This window comes from Pyxicephalus adspersus, chromosome Z, assembly GCF_032062135.1.
Source record: "Pyxicephalus adspersus chromosome Z, UCB_Pads_2.0, whole genome shotgun sequence".
Lineage (NCBI taxonomy): Eukaryota > Metazoa > Chordata > Amphibia > Anura > Pyxicephalidae > Pyxicephalus > Pyxicephalus adspersus.
The window spans coordinates 8,577,195-8,599,667 of record NC_092871.1 but is presented as its reverse complement, the minus strand read 5'-3'; the positions used below and the strand labels follow the sequence as shown (position 1 = coordinate 8,599,667).

Genomic DNA, 22,473 nt, shown 5'->3' with positions numbered 1-22,473 from the left:
CATTGGGTAATATGTCGGCGCTATATAAATGCTGTGTAATAATTATAATAATCAAGCTCAATCTCTCAAAAAGAAGACTGGTAGGGAGCAATGGATTTGCCTATTAATAAAAATAATGAGTCTATATCTCCCATCAGACTGTTGTAAAGCATACAGCAAAGTCTTGAAGAGTGTGAACACATGCAGAGCCCCTCTTTGCTGAGGACTCAGCAGACAATGGCTGCCTCTGTCACTGAGCATTATTACTTGTGTGTTACACCAGGAGGGCCCCCACCACCCAGATCAGAGGAGGGAGAGGAAGTGACGAGCTGTGCACAGGACGAGGCGGCGCTATCCTAAGCTTTGTGCATCGCTCCGACATCCGGAGAGCTATCGGAGCGCACACTGAGGCTTCCAGTGATTGACAGCTGCAGGGAGTACGGTGAGTAAAGCTGCAGCACACCCAGCCTGCACACACACTGACATTCATCCCTAAACTGTGCAGGCTACCCTACCTCTTCCCACACCCCCATTACTGCTTTCACTCTGCCATCAGACACTTCCGCCAATTCATTTTCAAAACTCATCACCTGCAATCATTTACTGGAGCTAAAGTGGAACTCTGCTCCAGGATAAAACTTTTCCATTGCCCCCAATAACTTAGCTGTGAAAATCTCCTGATATCACTGAACAATTTGGTCTCTGCTTCTAAAAATAGGAGAGATAATTGTAGGCAAAATGATCTGCTAAACAAAAAGAGCAGAGGCATTCAGTGTCTGCTGTTTTTTTATTCTTCTTCAGGTGTAGGACTGTTGTTTTTATGAAATCACAAAGAGAGTTATTATATTGGATAGAAGTGTTTACTCTCTTTGTAAATTGGTAATTGCTTGTCTTTACTGAACAGAAACAGTGAAGATAGGAAAAGATAAAGAAGTGATCTCCCCAGCCCCTTATAGCTGGGCGCACCACCCGACTCTTTTCAGTAACCACCCGGCTGTTTGTGGGTGCTTACTAAAGAGTTGGGTCACAATACAGGGGCTGCCACCCGCCTACAAATGTCTTAGCACTCTACTTAAAAAAAAATTCTGGGTTGAATACTGGATATGATTATCAGATATGAGGAAGCTGGTAACCCATTGCACCTTGCTGGTGGACGTGCGGTGCATGATAATGCATGGGTAAACAATACCAAGTGCATGAGCTTCTTTTTTTTTTTTTTTTGTGCTGCTGGGTTATAGCATTTCCATCAATTGAATGGTTTGTCTTATCTCTCTGCACAGCACAATCCATACTGTTGTGCTATCGCATTTACATACATGGCATAAGAGAAGTAGATGTCAGTCTTGCACTGCAGCTTGGCATGGGAAAGGTGAAAGTACCTAAAGGCAACTAAAAGCCACTATCAACACATTTTTTCTATAAGTACTGAAAAAAACTAAAATAAAAAAGGTTCTCTACTGGTGTGCCAACACACACTTCATCCTTCCGGCCTTTTTGCTGTGCATTTGAAGAAACAGTGACCAATACAGTGCTGGGACAGTGAGAATTGTGCCTTTCCTTGTAAGCCCCCTTTTCTCCTTAGCCGTTGCTGTTCACAAAATACAAGGTGCTTTTATTTTAATAATACTAGAAAAATATTGCTGATGGTGGCAGAAGTTGTCTTTTAAGATAGCCATATAGGAATTCACTTTAATTGGATCGTTTTTTTCGTTTATTATATTTTTGTTGAATATAAAACAAAAAAACAAAAAGAACTAATAAAATAACGCATGTGAAAAAGCAAACAAAGCTTATGAGAAATATAAATTATTAAATGAATTAGTAACAAAGTTAAACAATGCAATAAAACAAATAATTTGATTCATTTTTAATCAATCCAGTTTAATATAAGTCAATTGCTTAGTGTCAAAAAAATTAGATTCTTTCAGATCTTTTAAATCAACCAAAATGCAAATCATTCATATTTTTTTAATTTAAAAACCAGGCAGCTACTTGGACAATTAACAGAAATTTCAAGCTCAAGCTTCTTTTGATTCTATGCTTAGTATAGATCACTTTTTGTTGATCAGTTTCCAAAAAAAAATTGTGCAAGGAGTTTGCAGGTTCTTCCCGTGTTTGCGTGGGTTTTTGTCCAGGTAATCCAGTTTCCTCCCACATTTCGAAAACATGCAGTTAGGTTAATTGGCTTCCCTCAAAAATTGACATTAGACTGTGTAAATGACATATGATTATGCTAGGGACATTAGCTTGTGAGCTCCTTTGAGTGACAGCTGGTGACATGACTATGGACTTTGTAAAAAGCTGTGAAATATGTCGGCACTATATAATTACTAGTTAATAATAATAATTTTTGGCTAATTATTTGATAACAATTCAATAGAATGCTCCATCAAACGACAAACCCTGTATGGCCAGCCAGGGACAGTTTTAGACAAAATGAGGCCCTGGGCAAATATGAAGTGCCCAGCATTTCAGCTTCCCCTTACTTCTGCTATTATGTTAGATGGGATCTTGGAAAAGGTGGGAGCTCTGAGCAATTGCCCAATTCGTCTTATCCTTAAACTGGCAAATACATTTTACATGTGATTTTTAAAGTGTATCGAAGCCCAAAATAAAAAAATGCCACAACCCCTAATGTGTTTGTACAATGGTTTTATTACACGGGAAGATACACATTTTTATTTTATTTTTGAGGGAAAAGAGACAAATGCATATGATTAATAAACAGTAAATTGGAAATCTTCCGGTTCAGGGGTTTAATGCATTAAAGCATGACAGCTAGCCATCTATTATTTTTTATCTATCTATTATGGTAGCCTCCTATTCTGTAATTACAGCTGTAGTACGGTGTGACAATGTTGACTATGAACAATAGAAAAGGATCATACAGGTGGGTGCATGTAATAAAGCTATATTATAGCTGCATGTTGCCCTCACTGTAATTGTTCACATTTTTTTGTCACTCTGCAGGTAAACATGAGCACCGGCAGGTCCGATACAAGCTCCAAGCGGAAGAGGTCGACACCACAAAAGTTCAAAAGCAGAAAACTATTTGCATCTTCGAGACATGACATCTTGGAGGTAATCCAAGACTCAATCCACATCGTGAAACTGCATGTTGTTTTCATGTTGTTGTAGCTATTGCCATCAAGCAGATAACCAGCCCAGGGGGAGCAAGCCTTAGGCTATGCACACACACTTAATAATTGCTGTTGGAAAGGATCTTTCACGGTCCTTTCCAACAACAAAAGACGGAACGAGTGCGGTAAGTACAGCGCCATTCTGCTCTATGGAGAGGGGAGGAGGAGGACGATTGGGCGGCTTTCCCCCCTTCGCTTCCATTATGATTGTTCATCAATCGAGGATCTGCCAGGATGGATCCATGAATGGCGAACAACGATCCCTATACACTTGCCAGATTCTCGTCTGATAGCCCAGAGGCCATTATCGGACGAGAATCATCTGACGTGTTTACATAGCCTTATGCTAGTGATAGCCAATTTCTAGTACAATTTACAAAAAGGCCACACATAAAATTCAGTGAATGTAATGCTACAGAAAGCTACTGGGTACTGCAGACATTGTACAGAGGGTGGTCAGAGCCTGCAGACATTCTACAATTGTTTGATTTCACTGCACACAGTGATCTTCTCACAATGTGCATTATTAGTTGCAGCTGGTCAGAAAGAGTCAGCCTTATTTCCTGGCTGGAGGACAACCAGTATCATTTACCTATTTTCTTTCCTAGACTGACTGTCCTTTGGTCAACCCCTTTAATTAATTGGATTTTAGTTCTTGTAATCAAAGAGGTTCAGCATCACATGTGGGCATTACCTAAGGTGGTCTGCGCGCAAATGAAGACTAAGAACATCCACTTCTCTAGCATGACACTGAGCCATCAAGCATTTTACCCTTGGCAATATTCTTACTGAGAGCCAGATGACTGCTTGTATTAGGGGGCAATGATTCTTTTTTTTTAGTTAAATATTTTATTCATAGGTGGAAAAAAAGTGCATACAACAAATTTAAAGCATACATAAACTCAGAAATTATGTAAAGTAAAAATTCTTTTTGTTTATCAAAGCGTTTTATGTTTATAAGTGTTTTTTTTTTTTAAAGGTTCAGGCTTGGCCCCTAAATGCATGGGAGCAAAAAGCCTTCTGGGATATCTACGTCATGCATCCCGGGAGACATTTGGGTGCTCCTTCTGCTCTTGCCTCGGCATCTCTGACATGCGCAGAAGGAGCCTTTTTGTGAAAGTAGAAAAATTTGCCGATCTCACGCATGCGCAGTGAGATCGGTAAGTTTTTTTTTTTTCAACCTACATCACCTGATCTCGCACCTGGGTCGGTTGAAGTAGGAAGAAGAACCAGGAAGAAGAGGTGAAAATGTCGCCGCCCGGCACACCCACTTGGAGACGGATACCGAGATGACGAGGGACCCGATGAAAAGCACCCCCGGAGCAATCGTCTGTGCTGCATAAGGTAAGTTTTTTTTTTTTTGTTTGTTTGTTTTAGGCAGTTTTGAGGTCATTTCCTCTTATGTGCATGTGCTTTATTGTACAGAATTAAATGACTAACACAAGCACACAGATGTCTGCAGAATGTCTGCATCAAAATTTGCATTATTAGAAAAGATTCCATTTCACCTAAGTTTTTCCTAATTTTTTCATAACACAGGGTATTAGGGGAAGGAAGACAGGGGTTGGAAAACCAAGGGCATTGTCTCAGAAAGGACTGGGGGAGTAAAGGGGTAAGGAGGAAGGGTTAGGTGTTAAACCAAGAAACAGAAGTAATGAGTATGACGACAAAAAAAAAGCTAAACAGTACATAGGTACATCATGGATAAAACACGCTGGGACAAGGATTCTTGATAAGAATACTGAGACAGTGTGCTGTGATAATTTCAGGATAATCTGAAGCCTTTATTGCATTAGGAGGCACAGAGACCCAGTAAATACAATACTATAACTAAAATAAGATATGTAATGAAAACAGAATTTATTTAATAATTTATAAGGCATGTTGATTAGTGGGAAAAGAAACAACAAGGCAACTTTTAGATTTTAAGTTTTTCTGGACTGGGTTCTCTCCTCCTCCTGCGTCATTGTTTGTATCTGTCTGTCCTTTGCTACCCCTATTTGATTTACGTCGCCCCCAAGAGAAAAAAAAATTTACAAAAGAAAAAAAAACACCTAAACTTTACATTTTTATAAACATGTGCTGCCACTGTAACCTCTGGACAGCTAAATGTGATAAATAATTTACATCTCTGTTTCTTAACCCTTTTTTATTAAAGCAGCCTGAATTCTCCAGGGCCAGAGATGGAGGAGTTCAAGAAATCCAACTGAGCTTACCAAAACTCCCTGTAACCCTTCAAAACAAAGAGAACATGCCTGAGAAATGTCCAAATGGGTCAATGACAGCATCGAGAGGGAGAGGACGGCCAAAAGGAAGCAAGAACAAAACCTTTCCTTCTCTGCCTACTAAGGTGAGATAGTTACATAGTAAGTCAAGTTGAAAAAAGACATACGTCCATCAAAATCAACCACTAGGGAAATAAACATATCCCAGATATAAAACCCTATTAAAACTCAATTTGCTCCAACAGGGGAAAAAAAAATCCTTCCTGATCCCCTGAGGCAATCGGATGTTCCCTGGATCAATAGTCTCTGGTATTTTTACTTTAAAGCTTTAATACCAAGTTATATTATGTGCTTCTAGAAATCATCCAGTTTTTTTGTAAAGCAATCTATAGAACTTGCTGAAATTACTTCCTGAGGGAGCCGATTCCACATTTTCACACACCTTACAGTGAAGAATCCCTTCCTTATCCGGAGATTAAACTTCTTTTCCTACAGATGCAAAGAGCGCCCCCTTGTGCTTTGTAATGATCTTAAAGTGAGTAGTTGGAAAGAGAATTCTCTATATGGACCGTTTATATATTTATACAGGGTGATCATATTCCCCCTTATACGTCTCTTCTCAAGGGAGAAAAGATTCAGTTCAGCTAATCTCTCCTCATAGCTAAACTCCTCCATTCCTTTTATTAGTTCAGTTGCCCTTCTCTGCACTCTCTCCAATTCCACAATGTCCTTTTTTGTGAACTGGTGCCCAAAACTGGACTGCATATTCCAGAGGTCTGACCAATGCTTTGTACAGGGGCAGGATTATGTCTCCATCTCTACAGTCTGCTGGGATTAAGTCTGTGATCTACCAGAGCCCCCAGATCCTTTTCCATGTCTGACTCCCCCAAATGTATTCCCCCTAGACAGTATGAAGCATGCTTGTTGTTAGCCCCCAAGTGCATACCTTTACATTTATCTGAATTAAATGTCATTTGCCACTTGGCTGCCCAATCAAACAGTACATCCAGGTTTGCGTGTAGTTTATAGACATCCTGTATGGACTTAATTCCATTACATCAACAGTAAAGGTCCCAACACTGAACCCTGGGGTACACCACTAATAACCTTGGACCATTCAGAGTATGACTCATTAATCACTACTCTCTCGATGCGGTCTTTAAGCCAGTTCTCTATCCATTTATAGATTGACTTTCCCTAAACCTATTCACCCTAATTTGCATAATAACCGTCTGTGGGGTACAGTGTCAAATACTTTAGTGAAGTCTAAGTACACTATATATCAACTGCTACTCCACTGTCTACCCGTTTACTTCCTCATAAAAAGAGAGTAAATTTGTTTGACAACTTCGGTCTTTCTTGAATCCATGCTGACTATCAATTATAATATTATTTTTTAGCAGTAACTCCTCTATTTGGTTCTTTATCAAACTCTCTAGGACCTTTCCAACTATGTACGTTAAACTTACTGGTCTGTAGTTATTTGGTAATGACTTTGCTCCCTTTTTGAAGATAGGAATGAACAACGATTATCCAGACCTAGAGGTCTGAGAATTTTGGATTTTTTCAGTTACTTGTATGGCGGTCTCTCACCAATGTAAGTCTCTCTACTTTTTTTTTTTTTTTTTTTTAAGGTTTATGCCGTCCGTGAAGGGAAGTCTCCTATATACACCTCAAGGCCAGTGAGTAGTGGGCATAATGAATCCCTGAATAGAGACGTCACCCCGCACAGAGGAAGAGGGAGACCAAAGGGAAGCACAAAAGTAAGAAGTAGTAACGTTATTGTTCACGAAGAGGGAGAGCGCACAGTGGGGTGTCGCTCCATCTTTTTCTCCCCTCCATAGAGCAGAATGGTGCTGTATGTACAGCTTTCATTCATGTACCCTGTAGTCATTGGTCATTGCAAAGGATCATGAAAGATTCTTTCCAACAACAATTATTGCACGTGTGTATGTAGCTTTACTTGGATTCATTTGGTTTTGGTTAATACCCTATTGATTGTTTTTTGTTATATCAGTTTGATAACATTGAAGAAAAAAACTGTTGATTCTTCCAGAAATTGTGTGCACTGATAACCTAATTTCCTGGCTGCCTGTGCTGCAGCCCTATCAGTGGCATTGTTCCCCTAGATTGTAAGCTCTTCTTGTGTCACTGTCTTTATCTGTCTGTCATTTGCAACCCCTATTTAATGTACAGAGCTGCATAATATGTTGGCACTATATAAAATCTCTCACTATATAAAATCTCTGGGGACATCACTTCCCCTTTATGTTAAGGAAAAAAGGAGAGGTAGAGGTATTCTGTAAATATGTCCTAGAGTGACAAAGATATTCCACCATTAATATTGCACACTTTTCCATTTTCTGTGATGTTTTACCTCTTTCTAGGTAAAACCAATCGGTGAAGATGTCCCAAAGAGATCCAGAGGGAGGCCGAAGGGAAGCAAAAATAAGAAGCCATCCAAGGCCACTCTACTGGTGAGAACAAGAATTACAATGTAAGATTAATTAGAACACCAGTAAAAATGTACATTTTATGTTTTTTATTACTTTATTAATTTGAACAAAATACACTTCTAATTAAAAATTATGCTTCTCAAATACATATTTCAAATACATGCACATTTACACATGGTAAAGGTTTAAAAGCATACAGAAAATGCATGTTGGTTCTGTCAGAAATCGAAAGAGCCACATATGTTTTTATAAGCACATAAAAAATATTGTATTGAATATTAAGGTTCGTTCTGTTTCTTTGTGTTAGAAACTCTTTGTCAAAAATACATTGATATTGACAAAAGTAACATTAGATGTTCGTTTCTTGTTCTGCAGAAGATGCTCACATCAGGAGAGAAAATAGGGAGAGGTAGACCTCGAAAAGTCCCACATCCTAATGAAGCCCTGACCCCGAAACGAGGACGAGGGAGACCAAAGGGGAGTCTGAACAAAGTTTCATCTGCCAAAAGGGTGAGATGTTCTATCCTTCATATCGCCATCTTTCTCTTACACCACTACCAATATCTCTTACATCTTCCTTATTGGTCTCTATAAATGTTGGACATTGCATAGAGGTCCAGATAAATATTGCTAGGCCAGTTTTTTTTGATAGATACAATTTTTAAGTTGTCATTAGGCCCTTATACTGTTGAGAAAAAATATGTAGTAGACTAATAAAATTCTAATGAATATTTAGTACACTCACTCCTGATGCTGGTTGAACAGTTCTAATCCCTGATCAAACAGGAACCTGGAAAGTGATTCATTTTTTATGATATAAGAGTTTAAATTTTTCCAGTAAGTTAAAGGAAATCTCCACAATGGTATTCATATGACTTTTTATTATTCTTTACTCTATCCAAAACCAAAAAATGCTTTAGATACACATGTCTTCCAATGATATGTTATAAATGCCTGCTTAAATAACTTCTTCAATTCCATTTTTTCCAGTTAGCCCTCATGTCAGGGACCCTTGAGGTAAAAAAAAGAGGACGCCCAAAGAAGATTATGTTGCACCACTCTGCTTTACTGTCCCTAACCCCAAAAAGGTCAAGAGGAAGACCAAGAAAGAAGGGGAGCTTTGCAGCAGTAACAAGTCATGAGGTAACCAATCAGAAGCACGCACACATTCTGCATACATTATCTACATAGGACCAAAACAATTAAAGCACAGCTAAAAAAACAGCTTTGTTGTAATAATTTTGTACAGCAAAGAGTTAGAACTGGCATCTTGTTATGAATAGATGTTTTTAGTTTTCAGAATCTAATTTTGTGACTGGTGGTCCCTGGGAAAATTTCCAGTGTTTTGTAATTGAGAAGCTTGGATTCTATAGTAAAAGGTTTGCTGGGTTCCTATAGGTCCATTGGTCTACTGTGATAGATGGATTCAGAATTTGATAGTAAATTATTAGAGACATCCAACTAAGGTTCCCTTTACAAGACATTGGAAATATTCCTATGGTCCACCAGTCATTGATCAAATTCTAAAGGATGTGGCATCTTCTACAATGTTTTTTAGAAGATGCCCTTCAAATTTTAAGCATATATGGACAGACAAGGCATATATGAAATAAAAACATAATTTATCAAACCAGACCTAAGCCTTTGATTACATGTTGAAGTTAAATCTAAAAAGCAAGCATTTGCTGCCTCCCCCCTAAATTAGTACTGTACACCTTTTTTCAATTTTAACCCACGAGTTCAAGGTTAGAGTGTTGTTGCCTCCCTTCTGGCGATGTCTAGGTAATGTAGAGTTCTTATAGAGAAAATCTCATATCAGGATTATAGTGTCGCCAACAGAAGCCAAAAGAAGGGTGAGAATTATATATTTTTTTACCTCCCCTGCAGGTCTTGTTAAACTTTCTCTTTTTTAAATTTTATGCAAAGAGGGAAAGTAGACAGCAGACTTTAAATGAACTGCTGTTGCTTTTCTCTGCATCATTCTTCTGTCAGCCAAGGCTGGCTTTATCATGTCCCATGACAAAAAGTAGACAGAATATTGCTGGCCATCATCCAGTCCTGAATAAAACAGCAATGGTGGACTGAATTGTGAAGATGCATGGGGACAGTGCTAGAGGCAAGGTAAGTATTGCAAATAATCTTTATAAACCATATAGAAAAGTAAAACAGTAATTTTAAAAACACACATCCAAACATTGAAGTGGCTTGGAGCCTCAGAAATCAAAGTCAAGTATAACAGACAGGAGAAAAGAAAACTATCTATACATATATATTGTAAAATATAAAAGGGAGAAGGGGGATATGGGAAGGAAAAGAAAAGAATCAGGCTATGGGGAAGCAGGAGTTAGCAAAATGACACTCGTGTAATACAATGTAGGATCAGGAGGCTCAGTGCAAGCAATAAGTAAATGTTACTTGGTTCTGGGTATGCACTGTACTGAACAGGCTCTTGGTATTGCTTCTAATAGAACCAGGCGGTATGAAAATTTTCATTAGTGCCATGCAGAGTAGAGGTGAGATCCTTCATTAGCATAACGTAATTTACTTTCCTGTATCCTTCAATAGCAGAAGTAGGAAACAAGAGAAATGGTGAGGGTGAATCTGTGAATGGGGCACAAGCTGCATTTAAAGTGTAACAGAAGGTCTAACTCTCCCCCACGCCATCTAAAACCAAACAAAAGTTTTGCTGTAGTTACAGTTTAAAGGAGAACTCCAGATCTATTCCTGAGAGTCCACCGCACTGTATGATTAAATGGTGTGACACTTCAATAGCTTCCCTCCTTCATAATAATAGGAAAAATCCCGTTCCCTACAACGCAACCTAAGGAAGAAAAGGAAGCTGGAATGAGGTAACTGGACTAGATGACTACTTTAAAAAGGTATGGGGGCAGGAGAGGGGCCACTGTGTTTAAAGCGTGGAGCTCCACTATAACCTATCCTTTTTACCTTACCTGTTGTCAGTTGTTAGGTATTAAAAAATGTAAAAAACCTTTACATAGTTTAGAAGGTATTACCTGGCAAATCTATAAATGATCGTTCACTCATTTTGCCATTTGTATTTTGTAGTTGAAAAGCTCAGAATCTAACACAGAGGATGAAGACAATCTTGACAGTGATGAAGACAATGACGTGGACGATGATGATAAGGAGGAGGAGGAGGAAGAGGAGGAGGAGGAGAGAGAGGAGGAGGGAGAGGAGGATGAAGAGGAAGATGGAGAGGAGGATGATAAATAAGCTGATAACCTTGACAGAGAACTGGTAAGGAATTTTACTAAATAATTTCTTTCCTTTAAACTTCATGTTTTCTAAAGTAATTAAGCTGGTCATACCTGCTAGTCTTTTTTAACAGCCCATTCACACCAACCCTTAATGCTGCATTGGTTTACAGCATGTCAAAAAACATTGCAAAAAATAAAATGTGTTTTTATGTTTTTTTGTGTGTGCTGGTGTGAGCAAAAGCCATAGGATAAAAGGCAAATTGTTTTGTTCTTGCTTTGATGTGGATGAGCCCTTAAGGTGAATGTGAAACCCCAGGTGAATGACATTCACTCTATTGATAATGTAAAGGGAATGGCAATATCCAGTCTCTATTACTATGCACTATGCTATTCATACTATTTCTTCCTCATTTCATAAAAATTGCAACGGCATTTACAGAACACAGTTTAATAACCCAAGGCTGGCTTAGTGAAGTGCACACAATTAAAGTACATGACTGTACTTTATAGATGTGTGATGATGTCTGTATAGGTTAGGTAGTGGTATGGCCATGGTGCAGCCATACCAATTCTTTTAAAATGGACTACTATGTTTGCTTAGGTACTGTGCATCCTAAACCATTAGTATGTTTTTTTTGTTTAATAAAATATTGTTTTAAGCATTTTTAATCCTTTGTCTGTACTTTTGATTTCCCACAGTATCTGTACAATCAACTACCTTTAATATTCACAAATATTCGAAATTGATGCCAACACTAACCATCGTCTCATGTTGTTTGTTTTTTCTCAGGAATCCCTCTGATGACCAGCCCACAGCAGTGTGAATTTAGAACTGAAAATACTTGTCCAAAGACAGCTTTTTGTATTAGCGGGGCAGTGTAAAATGATGTACATTTCCATGTGTAGTGACGTTTTTAAAGTTGTGCGGTTTCCAGCTGCCGGTTTTCTTTTTTTCTATGTTAACCAAGCTTAAGCGTAATGATCTGTGGGGGAAAAAATGAAATATTTTTACAATGTGAATTGTAACTAGGCAGAATTTTTCATGTGACATGTTTGCATAATTAGGCTCTAATATAGTCAAGTTTTTTTTATGATAATAAGCTCACTTTGAAAGAGGATGATGAATTTAGTTATGTTGTAGGAATAAAAGGGGTATATGTGCAGATGTGTAAATGCTAAAAAGCAAAGATGAATTAAGGTAGAAAGCATCTTTGCCCCCCTGACCCTTCAATTGAAATAAGTATTGCAATAGTGAATGACCTACTTCATCAGACACAACCATCAGAGTGCATCCACCATTGTAATTTGACAGGTAGGTGCACAGCTTTGCACTGTTTCACTCGTTTAGTGAAGGTTGTAGTTGAGTCCTTTTGGTACTTATCAGGCCTTAGCCTCCAGACGTGGTTACCTTTTCTCATTCTAATGCTTCCAATCTTCTATGGCCTGCATTAGCACTTAATTCAAAAAGTCCACTCAATTCACCCTTTTGTTCACCCGATTACATTGGGCTTCTTACATGTTGTTTCCTAGGGACTGTAGTATCTTGCCACAGGTTTTTGTCCCATTCATGCTCCCATGTGTTTAGGTGAGCTTGCATGAGCTGGTCCTAGAACCAGGGAACACATCAGGCTTTATGTTTTTCAAGGTTAGGTAGAAAGTAGAAAAATATTGGCAATTAAAGGTCTTTAGCTATCAGGATAGCCAATTACACAGCCAGTTAGACTCCTCCCAGCAGTTATGTGGGGTTAGTTTAAATACCATTTTTTTGTCTGACTGGGGTGCTCTTTTAATATTTTACCGCTGCATATGCCTTACGTTACATTTGTCTCACTGTAGTTATATGCCACTGATTAGCAGATAGGTATGCAAGACAAGACTATAGACCAGTGTTAAACAACCTCATGCCAGCAGCTGACCAGGAAGGTAGGCAGTCATGCTATCCTTTTGTTCCAATGGCAGTATGAACATCCCATTCCAAATCCACTTAGAAAAGAGTTGGCCTTCAAGAGGCTCTATATTTTTTGCGAAAGTTTAGCTCAAACTTTTAAAGGTGTCTTTGGGATATGTCCTCTGTTAAAAAAAATGCCATTTGTGTGGTCAGGTACTAAAGTTGAATGAGAAGACTCAACTTACAGTCATCATTGGATTTGAGCCTAAAGATGTTTAGTAGGGTCAAAGCTCTGTAAAGGTCCCTTGAGTTCCTCAACACCAAACTCGTCTTTAAGACGTTGTCATTGTACAGTGAGACACCATCATGTAGGGAGAGAAAAAGACCTTTTACAAACTGTCACCACAAGGTTGGAAGTGCACAATTTTCTAAGATTTCCACAATTGTCTAAGATGCTGTAGTGTTACCAGAACCCTTTACTGAAAACACCTGAACTCAAGATATTGAAGGGTTGTCCACATCATTTCGGACATGCATTGCTGTCCTAACAACTAGAAGTTTGTTCAAAATTCCAAAATGCTCGATGTTAAGCAAACTAAAGAGCGAAGAGTGACATCAGAAACATCTTCCTAATCTGTGTTCCTAACCTAAATATTATAAGCAAATATGACTGGCCTACCTTTACATATTTGATTCTGATACCCTGGTATAATGAATGGATAAGAAACTAATAGCATATTTGTCCTTTAGGAAACAATAACAAGTGCTGCCATAACATGGAAGCCCACATTATTGCAGCCAAAGATTTTCTGACTTGCTGGACGCGGTGCCTTGTTGCACTGGCGATCACAGCATATGCCTACGGGTTCAAGGTTGTATCACTGCCTGATGTAGAGAACATGCTCTGCTTACTATTTTACTTTTGTCAATGACCCTCCACTGTTGTGAAAACACATTTTTGTTTGTTTGTTTATTTGCTTTTAGATATAGTGTGGTGTTATGTAATCAGTTTTACCAAATAAAATGTTGACATAAATTTTAGTTTTTTTAATGGATTAGTGTTGTGTTGTATTGTTATGTATTGTATTGTGATCTCCGAAAGGTAATATCAAGAAGTGTTACATTTACACATTACTTAAGACATGCACAAAGAAATGTGCGTTGCAAATTTGTCCCTACCCAAGTAATCCATGACATTCTATTCATACACATGTACAATGTATTCATCATGTGACTATAAACAAAACAACATCACTAATACACCTTGATACATTTCTACATTGCCACTTTTGATATATTGATACAATTTATACATTTGGGGGTATTTAAACGTTTCCTCACATCTTACTCGTACATTTTACATTGGTTTCAAATAGAAAATGTCTGATTTACCTTTTCAACTCAAAATCAACTTTACTCATGATTTATACATATTGATTGCAATGTGAAAAAAAATCTTTTCAAAAGTCTGGAGACATGTATTCACTGTGTTTCACTTAGCTGAGTTCAGGAACAAATTCCATTCCAGGAAGGATATTACTGTATGCTACAACCACTCACAAATAAAACTAGACTGTCAAGCCTGAACACTTTCCAACTAGGGGCTCTATTTATAAAACGGAATCTGACAGGGATATCATTTAAAAATTGCAATCAGGCAAACTTTTTATTACAGAAAGAACAGGCATTAATAATAATATGAAACAGGATTTATATAGCGCCAACATATTACACAGCACTGTACATTAAATAGAGGTTGCAAAGGACAGACCGTGACACAGGAGTAGGAGAGGACCCTGCCCCGAAGAGCTTACAATCTAAGAGGTGGGGTATCACACAATAGGAAGGGAGATGTAGTGGTGGGGGTAGTGGTAGGCAAGTTTAAAAAGTTGGTTTTAAGTGCTCTTTTTAAGGAGCAGAAGGTAGGAGAAAGCCGAATAGGAAGTCATTAGTAGATCATTGGAGTAGTAAAGAGAGCGGCTGGGGAAGTATTTTTCTATCAGGTCAGAAAGGTAAGTGGGACAGGAACTGTGGAGCTATTTGAAGGCAAAGCACAGGAGCATGAATTTGATCCTCATGTGAAATGGAAGCCAATGAAGAGAACTAAAAAGAGAGGCAGCAGAAGGGGAGAGGTGGGAAGGCTGTGTATGGGGTAGGTACCGGTAGGTGTTGTATTGGGTCGGTAGGTGGGAAAGATGGATGAGTCTGGCTGCAGCATTCATAATAGATTTTAGAGGAGAAATTATCCAGGTTAGTGGAAAACCAGAGGAGGTGTTCAATTTGGCATCCATTTGGAAATAACTTGCAGTGTGGTGCACTGGCAAAATTGGCACGCATGTTTTTTTGCTGCCATTGCATGTGAATTAGCACGGCTCTGCACCGATGCGCAAAAAACAATGCGGGTACGGTATGTAGGATCCCGCAGCGCATGTGTGAATGTGCCCCAAAAGATGCGACTGTGTAGAATCACTACATACCCATATAAAAGTCAACATATAATATTGCATGCGCATGCAAAATAGTGAACATGATCACAGCTCGTTCATTTATTATTAGTCAATAATAAATTATATTCTTAAAATTATTCCTCCATTGGTTGATGATATTTGTTGAAGATGTTGCATGGATGTGTCCTTGGCCTGTGTGTTTCTGTGTCTCGTAAGAGAGGGCTTTAAAAATTTTAGTGAATTTTTTTAATTCTTTGTTATTAATGGGGGGCTGGCAGCCCTCCTAGCTGCACAAGGCAGGTGACATGTTCTCTTTAAAGAAGAACTAAACTAAAAAACCGCCAAAACAAAAATCCCACTCGCCTTTAATCCCGCAGAGCAGTCGATCGGTCCGGAGGTCTCTTCCATCGGGTCCCACGTCGTCCCGGTATCAGTCTTCGGGCCGACGCTCCAGGCGTCATCTTCTCCTCTTCTTCTGGGTTCTTCCTACTACGTCACCCAACCTAGGCGTGAACTCAGGTGACATAGTTGGGGGGGAAAAAAGCTTGCCGATCTCACTATCCATGTGTGAGATCAGCTTTTTCCCCCTTTTGACATAAGGGATCCTTTTGCGCATGCTCGGGGTGCTCGGGCATGTGCAGAAGGAGCACCCAAGAGCCTCCCGGGATGCATAACGTAGGTATCCTGGGAGGCTTTGCGCTCCCATTCATTCTCAATCGCCTAGGTTGTTTACCCTTTTATGTAAAGTGAGTTTAGGTACGCTTTAAGCAAATGTCCTGGATTTTGCAGACTTCAATATACCCCAGGTGAAGAAGAAACTGAGTGTTTTAAAAACTAAAAGTTCAGTGCTGAGTGTTTCTTGGGATGTCACAGGTGATATCGGTCAAATGTTTGCTGGTCTTCTGCTGTTGCCTATCCTGACATGTGCAGTGAAGATCACTGGCATACTGGTAAGCCTGGCACGCAGCGGGCATGTGTTAAAGCATAACTAAACTCAGAAATTTTACCTTGCAGTTAGATTAATTGTCCCCCAAAAATTGACTTTAGAGTGTATTAAAGAAAAATGACTAGGGACATTAGATTGTGAGCCCCATTGAGGGACAGCTAGTGACATGACTATGGACTTTGTACAGCGCTGTGTAATATGTTGGCGCTATATAAATAATGAATAAGAACCAGCTCCAATTGTTCTGTATTCATCTCTATGGGTACGGACAAATTACAGGAAGATGGCAATTTGTAGTAGTAAAAAAATAACATGACATTGTGACACAAGTTTGTCCTTTAGCCTGTGGGGTTCAGGGAGTGAAGACTGCACCAGGTGACACCAAAATCACTTTCTATTCCCTGGTGCTCGGGACACATATTGCCGGCTGGCTCTTTGTGTGGCCTCCTGCATCCTAGGGCCTGCCACTTGTTGGGCACTTTGCCTAGAAGCAGTGGGATTTTGGGTGCTGGGAAACTCACTGTATTCACATAACACTGAAATGAAGCCAATACTGTCAGTCAGGGTGATCTCTCAAGTCTAGGCTCAGCCTGGCTTCAGTAGGGAGAGAGCAGAGCGGGAGCGAGTGATAGGTTACCACCAAGTGGGGTTAACTAGTACTACCAAGGGGGGCCTAATACCATACGTTACCCCACTGGGTGCCTTAGTTACTTGCCTGTAGCTACGATTAAATTGTTTGGCCCTAAGTAATTACATTGCTAGCTACACATTGGGCCTGATTTATTAAAGCTCTCCCAAGACCAGAGAAGATAGGGTAGCCTGAGTGATCCCGCAAGCCTGGAATGGATCTGGTCAAGAATTGCCAACTAATAGCAAATGCTTTTTAGCAAATTAATTCCAGGTGTGCTGGATCACCTAGGTTCTCCCACGATAATCTATCTTCTCCAGTCTTGGAGAAAAAAAAAAAGGTTCATTGTTTTTAATCACAGGCACTGGCCATTTGTATCAGCAATTAATTGCAAGATGTGGATTTTGGGCATACAGTAAGTTTTAGACATGTCGATACACCCAGGTCCAGGGATGTAGTGCCCCTGTCCTGTTAGGACAAACATTTCTTGGGCCTCTAAAATACTGATGCATTGACTGTCATCTACTTATTTGTGATTAGGTTCACTGTAAATCACACATTAAGTTATTTCACAAAGTATGTCATTCTATGGTATGTGCCCCAACATTTTGAATAGTTTTCAAGGCAAACTCTATGGTCTCGAAAGGAACAAAAGGTCACAATATACCCTCAAGTGACAAGAGTATAAGATAGGAAAATTCTTTACATTTTTATTCATGTAGAAATTGTATAATATGCTCTGAGAACCCAAGAAAAAAAACATGGCTGGCTATTGCAATGCACATAGTAGCAAAGTATCACAAACCTGGTCAAATCGGAGTGAGCAAAAACATGTATACAATATGCACAGTTTATGTTCCGTTAATACCAAGTCTTTAACAAATAGGGATTGGTTAAAAGCTACCTTTTTTCCTGTCTGTCTCCGTTGGGTATATTTGCAACCATTTCCTGTCCTAGAGATACAATAGGAAGTTAGGAGGTAATCTTTCCAAAGTCCTACAGGTGATTTCCTATCTCTTGGTGACAAAAGTCAGTGAGGACACAGACAGCTAAAAAAAACAAGACTGGTTTCAACAAGAACATATAAGGAGTAAATAAAGGCTTAATGGTCAATGTGTCTATCACTCCAATGTCTAAAGCTACGTACACACGTCAGATTTTTATCGCCCGATAATCGGCATCGGCCAATTATCGGGCGAAAATCTGCCGTGTGTACAGTCGGTGTCGTCCATCGTCCGGACGACCGACCTGCCGGATCCACTGACGATGGACGACAGCCGATCCTAATGAAAGGGAAGGGGAGAGCGCGCAGCAGGGTGCCACTCCGTCGCTCTCCCCCTCCCCTCTCCATAGAGCATGAACGGTGCTGTATGTACAGCATCGTTCATGCATCTTGCAGCCCCTTGTCGTTGGAAAGGATCGTGAAAGATCCTTTCCAACGACAAAAATTGGAAGTGTGTACGCAGCTTAAGATAACCCCTGATTAGTGGTTTGATAAGTATTTGTTGTCTTATTTCATTTAGGATTCTGAAAATGGAGACTTCATTAGATAAGAAGCAACAGTCTCTCAAGATGTCCCGTCTGCCTGTCCCACCCAGCAGGAAGAGACGGCTGAGCGATGAGAACCAGGAGCAGATGTCGAGGGTAAAAGCAGACCTAGGGGTTTGTTTCATGTTTCTTTTTATTTTCTTCCTTGCAGGTAGCATGCTTGGTTTTGTCTGGAGAATTGTGGTACCTCTTCTGCCCCTACACCCCCTCCCCAATTTTATAATCCTGATTTATTATTCCTTTCTGCTTTTTGGGCAGCCACTGATAAAGTTAACTTTTGCACATCAGTGACATTGTCTACATCTAGTTCTGTTCACATGTCTTCTGTCGGATACCTCTTTTTGCTGGTGACTTTGTCAAGTAACTTTACTTCTGTTTTAAAAACTATACAGGTTTTCCAACCTTCCCTATTGTATATATGGATCAACTGCTGAAAACCCACAGACAAGTTGTGAGACGTGGCAAAGTGCAGCTATTTGTGTAATACAGCACAGCCCAAATTTGGCATGATCAAATATGGCATATTATTTTATATAATTACAAACTACTAGTCCCACTAAGGATGGCACTCTCTTAACATATTTATTCTTTGCCATCTGCTCAGTCAGGTCTGGTTTTAGTGTTTCAACAAGTGAAATACTTTTTTTTTTTTTTTTTTTTTTTTTTTTTTTTTTTTTTTAACCATTAGAAACGTCTGAAAGCTTCATCCTCAGAACTTGACCTGCAAAAGGTTCGAGTCCCAGCAAGCATTGCCACCAGTAGGCCACGTGTAACTCCTGCTGTCGCTTTACCTAAAGCTCCAGTAATTGGTAAGTAACATCGACTTTGGGTATGATGCACAATGTGTTTATTGCATTCTTGTTAGGCTACCATCGGACATCATGTGAGGATGTTGCTAGTACCAGACCATCAAACTGCATGATATGGATATTCACAAAGCGCACACAAAAATCTTGGCTTTATCAGATGTGGAGCTGCATGGAAAGAGAGAAATTGCCAACATAATAGATCACATTAGTAGCAGACTAAGATCTGCGCTGGCTCTGGGCTGTCCTTTCAGTTAAGCATTCTTTACATTTCCAACTGCACAAGCAAATTCATCTGGACGAAGATGAGAAAAAAAAAATTAACATCCTGACAAAGCTAACTCTGCATAGAAATATATATTTATATATACACACACACACAGTGCTCAACCCAGAATTTTTTTTTAAGCCAGGTGGGCAGAAATTGTAGGTGGGTGGCAGCCCCTGTATTGTGACCAAACTCTTTAGTAACCACCTGGTGGTGCACCCAGGATTCCCTGACCTTTAGCCCTGGTCGTGATCAAGGAAATTATCTAATGACTGTTGAATGTATTTTAATGGAAAGGGGGTTAGTGGGCTTAGTGTAAAAGTCAGACCTCTGTTACGAAGTGAAACCAAAGAAGATAACACACAAGAATTTTTTTTAGCAATAGATAATCCCAATTTATCTTGGATAGGATTTTGGGTTTAAAATAAATGGTCTATCAGTGTGCACTTCCGCAGTACAGACCATGCTGGTGTTTTGCTATTTGCATGTCCAGACTTATGCCCTGTGTCCCCTATTGACTTACCCCGATATCCTCCTCCATGCCAAGTTTCCCCCTCCATGCCAAGTTTCCCAAGATGAAGCCATGGCTGTAAATGTGTAATGGCTGCTGTTGTTTCTTATTTAATTTCACTATGAGCCTAGCTTTTCACATGCAAATTGTACCATATAGCGGGAAATAATGATCTTGTGAATAAGCAGTAAATCATGCACTATTTTGTTTTTTGCAGGTCGTCAGTCTCTGGCAGTAATCCAAAATTCAAAAAACAGAGCAAATGTTACAGGTAAGAGATTTGATGGGCAAACTGTTAAAAGAAATTTATATGTTGGCCATGCCTGGTCTTACTAATATAAAATGTTCTTTTTTTCGCAGCTGCACCAGCCAAACCAAAGGTGACGGCACCAGGTGAGTCTAAGCAAAAATGCAATTGACCTCTTCAAGCTGTTATGACACACAGAAGTCTGTGTTAGTTTGATATGGAAGCAGCCAGTAATTAGTATATGGAATATGTGTTAAAAAAACACCATCATATCCTTCTAGCATAGGTGCTTTGCTATGTGATAGAGTTCCTTTTAATGACATACTCCACAGCTCCTAAAAAAGAAGAGTAACATATCCATACTGGACTATAAAATGTAGTTCTAATTAAAAAAAATTACAATCTTGAGGCATTGTATATAATGTGTTTGTACAGAACTGCCCCATACTTTATTTTCTGCTTGTATGAGTTTCTTACTGCTTTCTTCCAATGTCTGCACAGATCTAAACTGGGGTACTAAACAGACCTAAAAAGAATAAATGAAGTGTATTAGGGTTTGGATATACTTAAACTCCTCTTATCTCTTATTATCAAGTTTATATTGGGCCATAATCAGGCTTCCCAGGATTTACTTCTGTATTCTCCACACATGTGATTTTTGCACATCCATAGACTTTTGTTCCCTTTTCCTCATACAGAAGAGATTGGTTCTAGGTTGTTTATTTTTTTAACAGCTATATAATTACATTTATACTGCTTTCCTATTCACCTTTTAGCACCTTCTCAGCCAGCTGGCACAAAGAAGCGTGCAGCCTGGGATTTAAAAGGTCAGGTTAATGATATGAAAGACAAAATGACCACTTACAAAGGAAAGGTGCAGTCCCTCTCCGGAGAGAATGCTCGCCTTATGAGCACCAAGGAGCAGTTCCAGAAGCAGGTGGAGACGCTGACTATTGAGAATGCTGCTCTCACCCAACAGCTAAGGTAATTACAGAAAGAAATGTGCAATGTCTGATAACATCCTATGTTGAACCTTCACCCAAACAGACAATCCACTTCCCTCTGTTAAAATTGCATATTTGAACTCTGTTCAAATATCTCCCTTTTCTGATTTACCCGTCAAAAAAGGGGCTCTCAAGGTACATGCATATATTCAACCAAGACAACTTTTCACCATTCATTCTTGGGCACCACATTTCTTTCAATCTTTGAATCTTTGGTTCTTCACTAATGCTTCTCTACTCAGGAGTTACTTTTCATGTAGTGTTAGACATTCACCTTCCTTTCAAAAAAAAAAAACTCCAATAATTTTGTGTACTAAGGGTACCTTGTACCAAGGCAGTCCATGATTAAGCCTCTGGTGCTGCATCATCAGGTAGTCTGGGCTTAGAGTGGAGAACTGGAAAGACCAATGCTCACATGTAAAAACATAAACAAGCAGCTTATCAGGGGAACATAACAATATTTGCACTTTCTGTGTAAATGCTAACACTTTTGCTCAGTCATTTCTATTTGATATTTACAGTGTTTATTTATTACTGTATTGATGATAGTGTTGTTTTTGTTCAGAACTTTGGAATCAAAGCTGCAGTCTGAACAGCAGAAATTGACAAACTCTGAGAGAGAGGTTCAACGACTGACTAGCCTTTGCCAGACACAGGAAACCGAACTGGCTAATGAGAAACATACTGTACAGGAGCTACGAGAGACCAGTCACAACCTTACTGAACAGCTGAAGGATAAGGAGGTAGATTCAGAGTCCTAAAAAATAAAATAAAAATAAAAAATACACCTTGTTAAATAGTTTGTTGTTTTCTACATTACCTGTGAATCCACCTGTAACCTTTTCCATTTAGGAAACCGTATTGTTTTTGGCTCACTGCATTATATGAAAACTTCTTATCAGGAGGGTTCGTTTAATCTTAAGGTAAACAATGATCTTTGCATTCTTTCTGTGTGTATAGCAAAAACTGATTTGTCTGGAGGGAGAAAATTCCAGACTGAAAACTGTTGTTAGTGATCAGAGTGCTGAGATTTCGTCCCTGAAACAAACGGTGGAGGAGAGAGATGCACAAGTATATGCGCTGGAGACTGAGCGGAGGAGGCTACATAACACTGTTCAGGAGTTAAAAGTAAGTGAGCCATCACTCTGTGTGTATTGTAATT

The 22,473-nt window shown here is 39.3% G+C and overlaps 2 protein-coding genes across 4 annotated transcripts in view; both read left to right on the top strand.

The window, feature by feature from the left end:
* The first annotated feature begins 287 nt into the window (after positions 1 to 287).
* LOC140343069 (uncharacterized) lies at positions 288 to 13,942 on the top strand. 3 transcript variants are annotated; one of them, XM_072429548.1, is made up of 10 exons: positions 343 to 421; positions 2,817 to 2,869; positions 2,950 to 3,060; positions 5,278 to 5,469; positions 6,979 to 7,107; positions 7,732 to 7,821; positions 8,176 to 8,310; positions 8,791 to 8,943; positions 10,867 to 11,058; positions 11,809 to 13,942. In XM_072429548.1, the coding sequence occupies exons 3-9, from the start codon at positions 2,956 to 2,958 to the stop codon at positions 11,032 to 11,034; spliced, it is 972 nt and encodes a 323-aa protein (XP_072285649.1). In that variant the 5' UTR covers positions 343 to 421; positions 2,817 to 2,869; positions 2,950 to 2,955; the 3' UTR covers positions 11,035 to 11,058; positions 11,809 to 13,942. The 3 variants fall into 3 exon arrangements, with proteins under 3 accessions (XP_072285650.1, XP_072285648.1, XP_072285649.1); XM_072429549.1 differs by lacking the exon at positions 2,817 to 2,869 and having other exon boundaries at positions 288 to 421; positions 5,281 to 5,469; XM_072429547.1 differs by lacking the exon at positions 2,817 to 2,869 and having other exon boundaries at positions 289 to 421.
* Positions 13,943 to 18,455: 4,513 nt separating this feature from the next.
* KIFC1 (kinesin family member C1) overlaps positions 18,456 to 22,473 on the top strand; it is a gene marked incomplete at its 3' end in the record, with an annotated part of 8,045 nt that continues 4,027 nt past the window's right edge. The window contains 7 exon segments of the mRNA XM_072431362.1: positions 18,456 to 18,571; positions 19,164 to 19,284; positions 20,278 to 20,331; positions 20,421 to 20,453; positions 21,084 to 21,291; positions 21,877 to 22,054; positions 22,272 to 22,439. Coding sequence (XP_072287463.1) covers positions 18,461 to 18,571; positions 19,164 to 19,284; positions 20,278 to 20,331; positions 20,421 to 20,453; positions 21,084 to 21,291; positions 21,877 to 22,054; positions 22,272 to 22,439 — 873 coding nt within the window.

Bases quoted from the DNA above. Each gene is read 5' to 3' on its own strand.
- LOC140343069 (XM_072429547.1), top strand. From the start codon at position 2,956: ATGAGCACCGGCAGGTCCGATACAAGCTCCAAGCGGAAGAGGTCGACA. The intron at 3,061-5,277 runs GTAATCCAAGAC...TTTTTATTAAAG, and splicing joins CGAGACATGACATCTTGGAG to CAGCCTGAATTCTCCAGGGC. The intron at 8,944-10,866 runs GTAACCAATCAG...TGTATTTTGTAG, and splicing joins CAGCAGTAACAAGTCATGAG to TTGAAAAGCTCAGAATCTAA.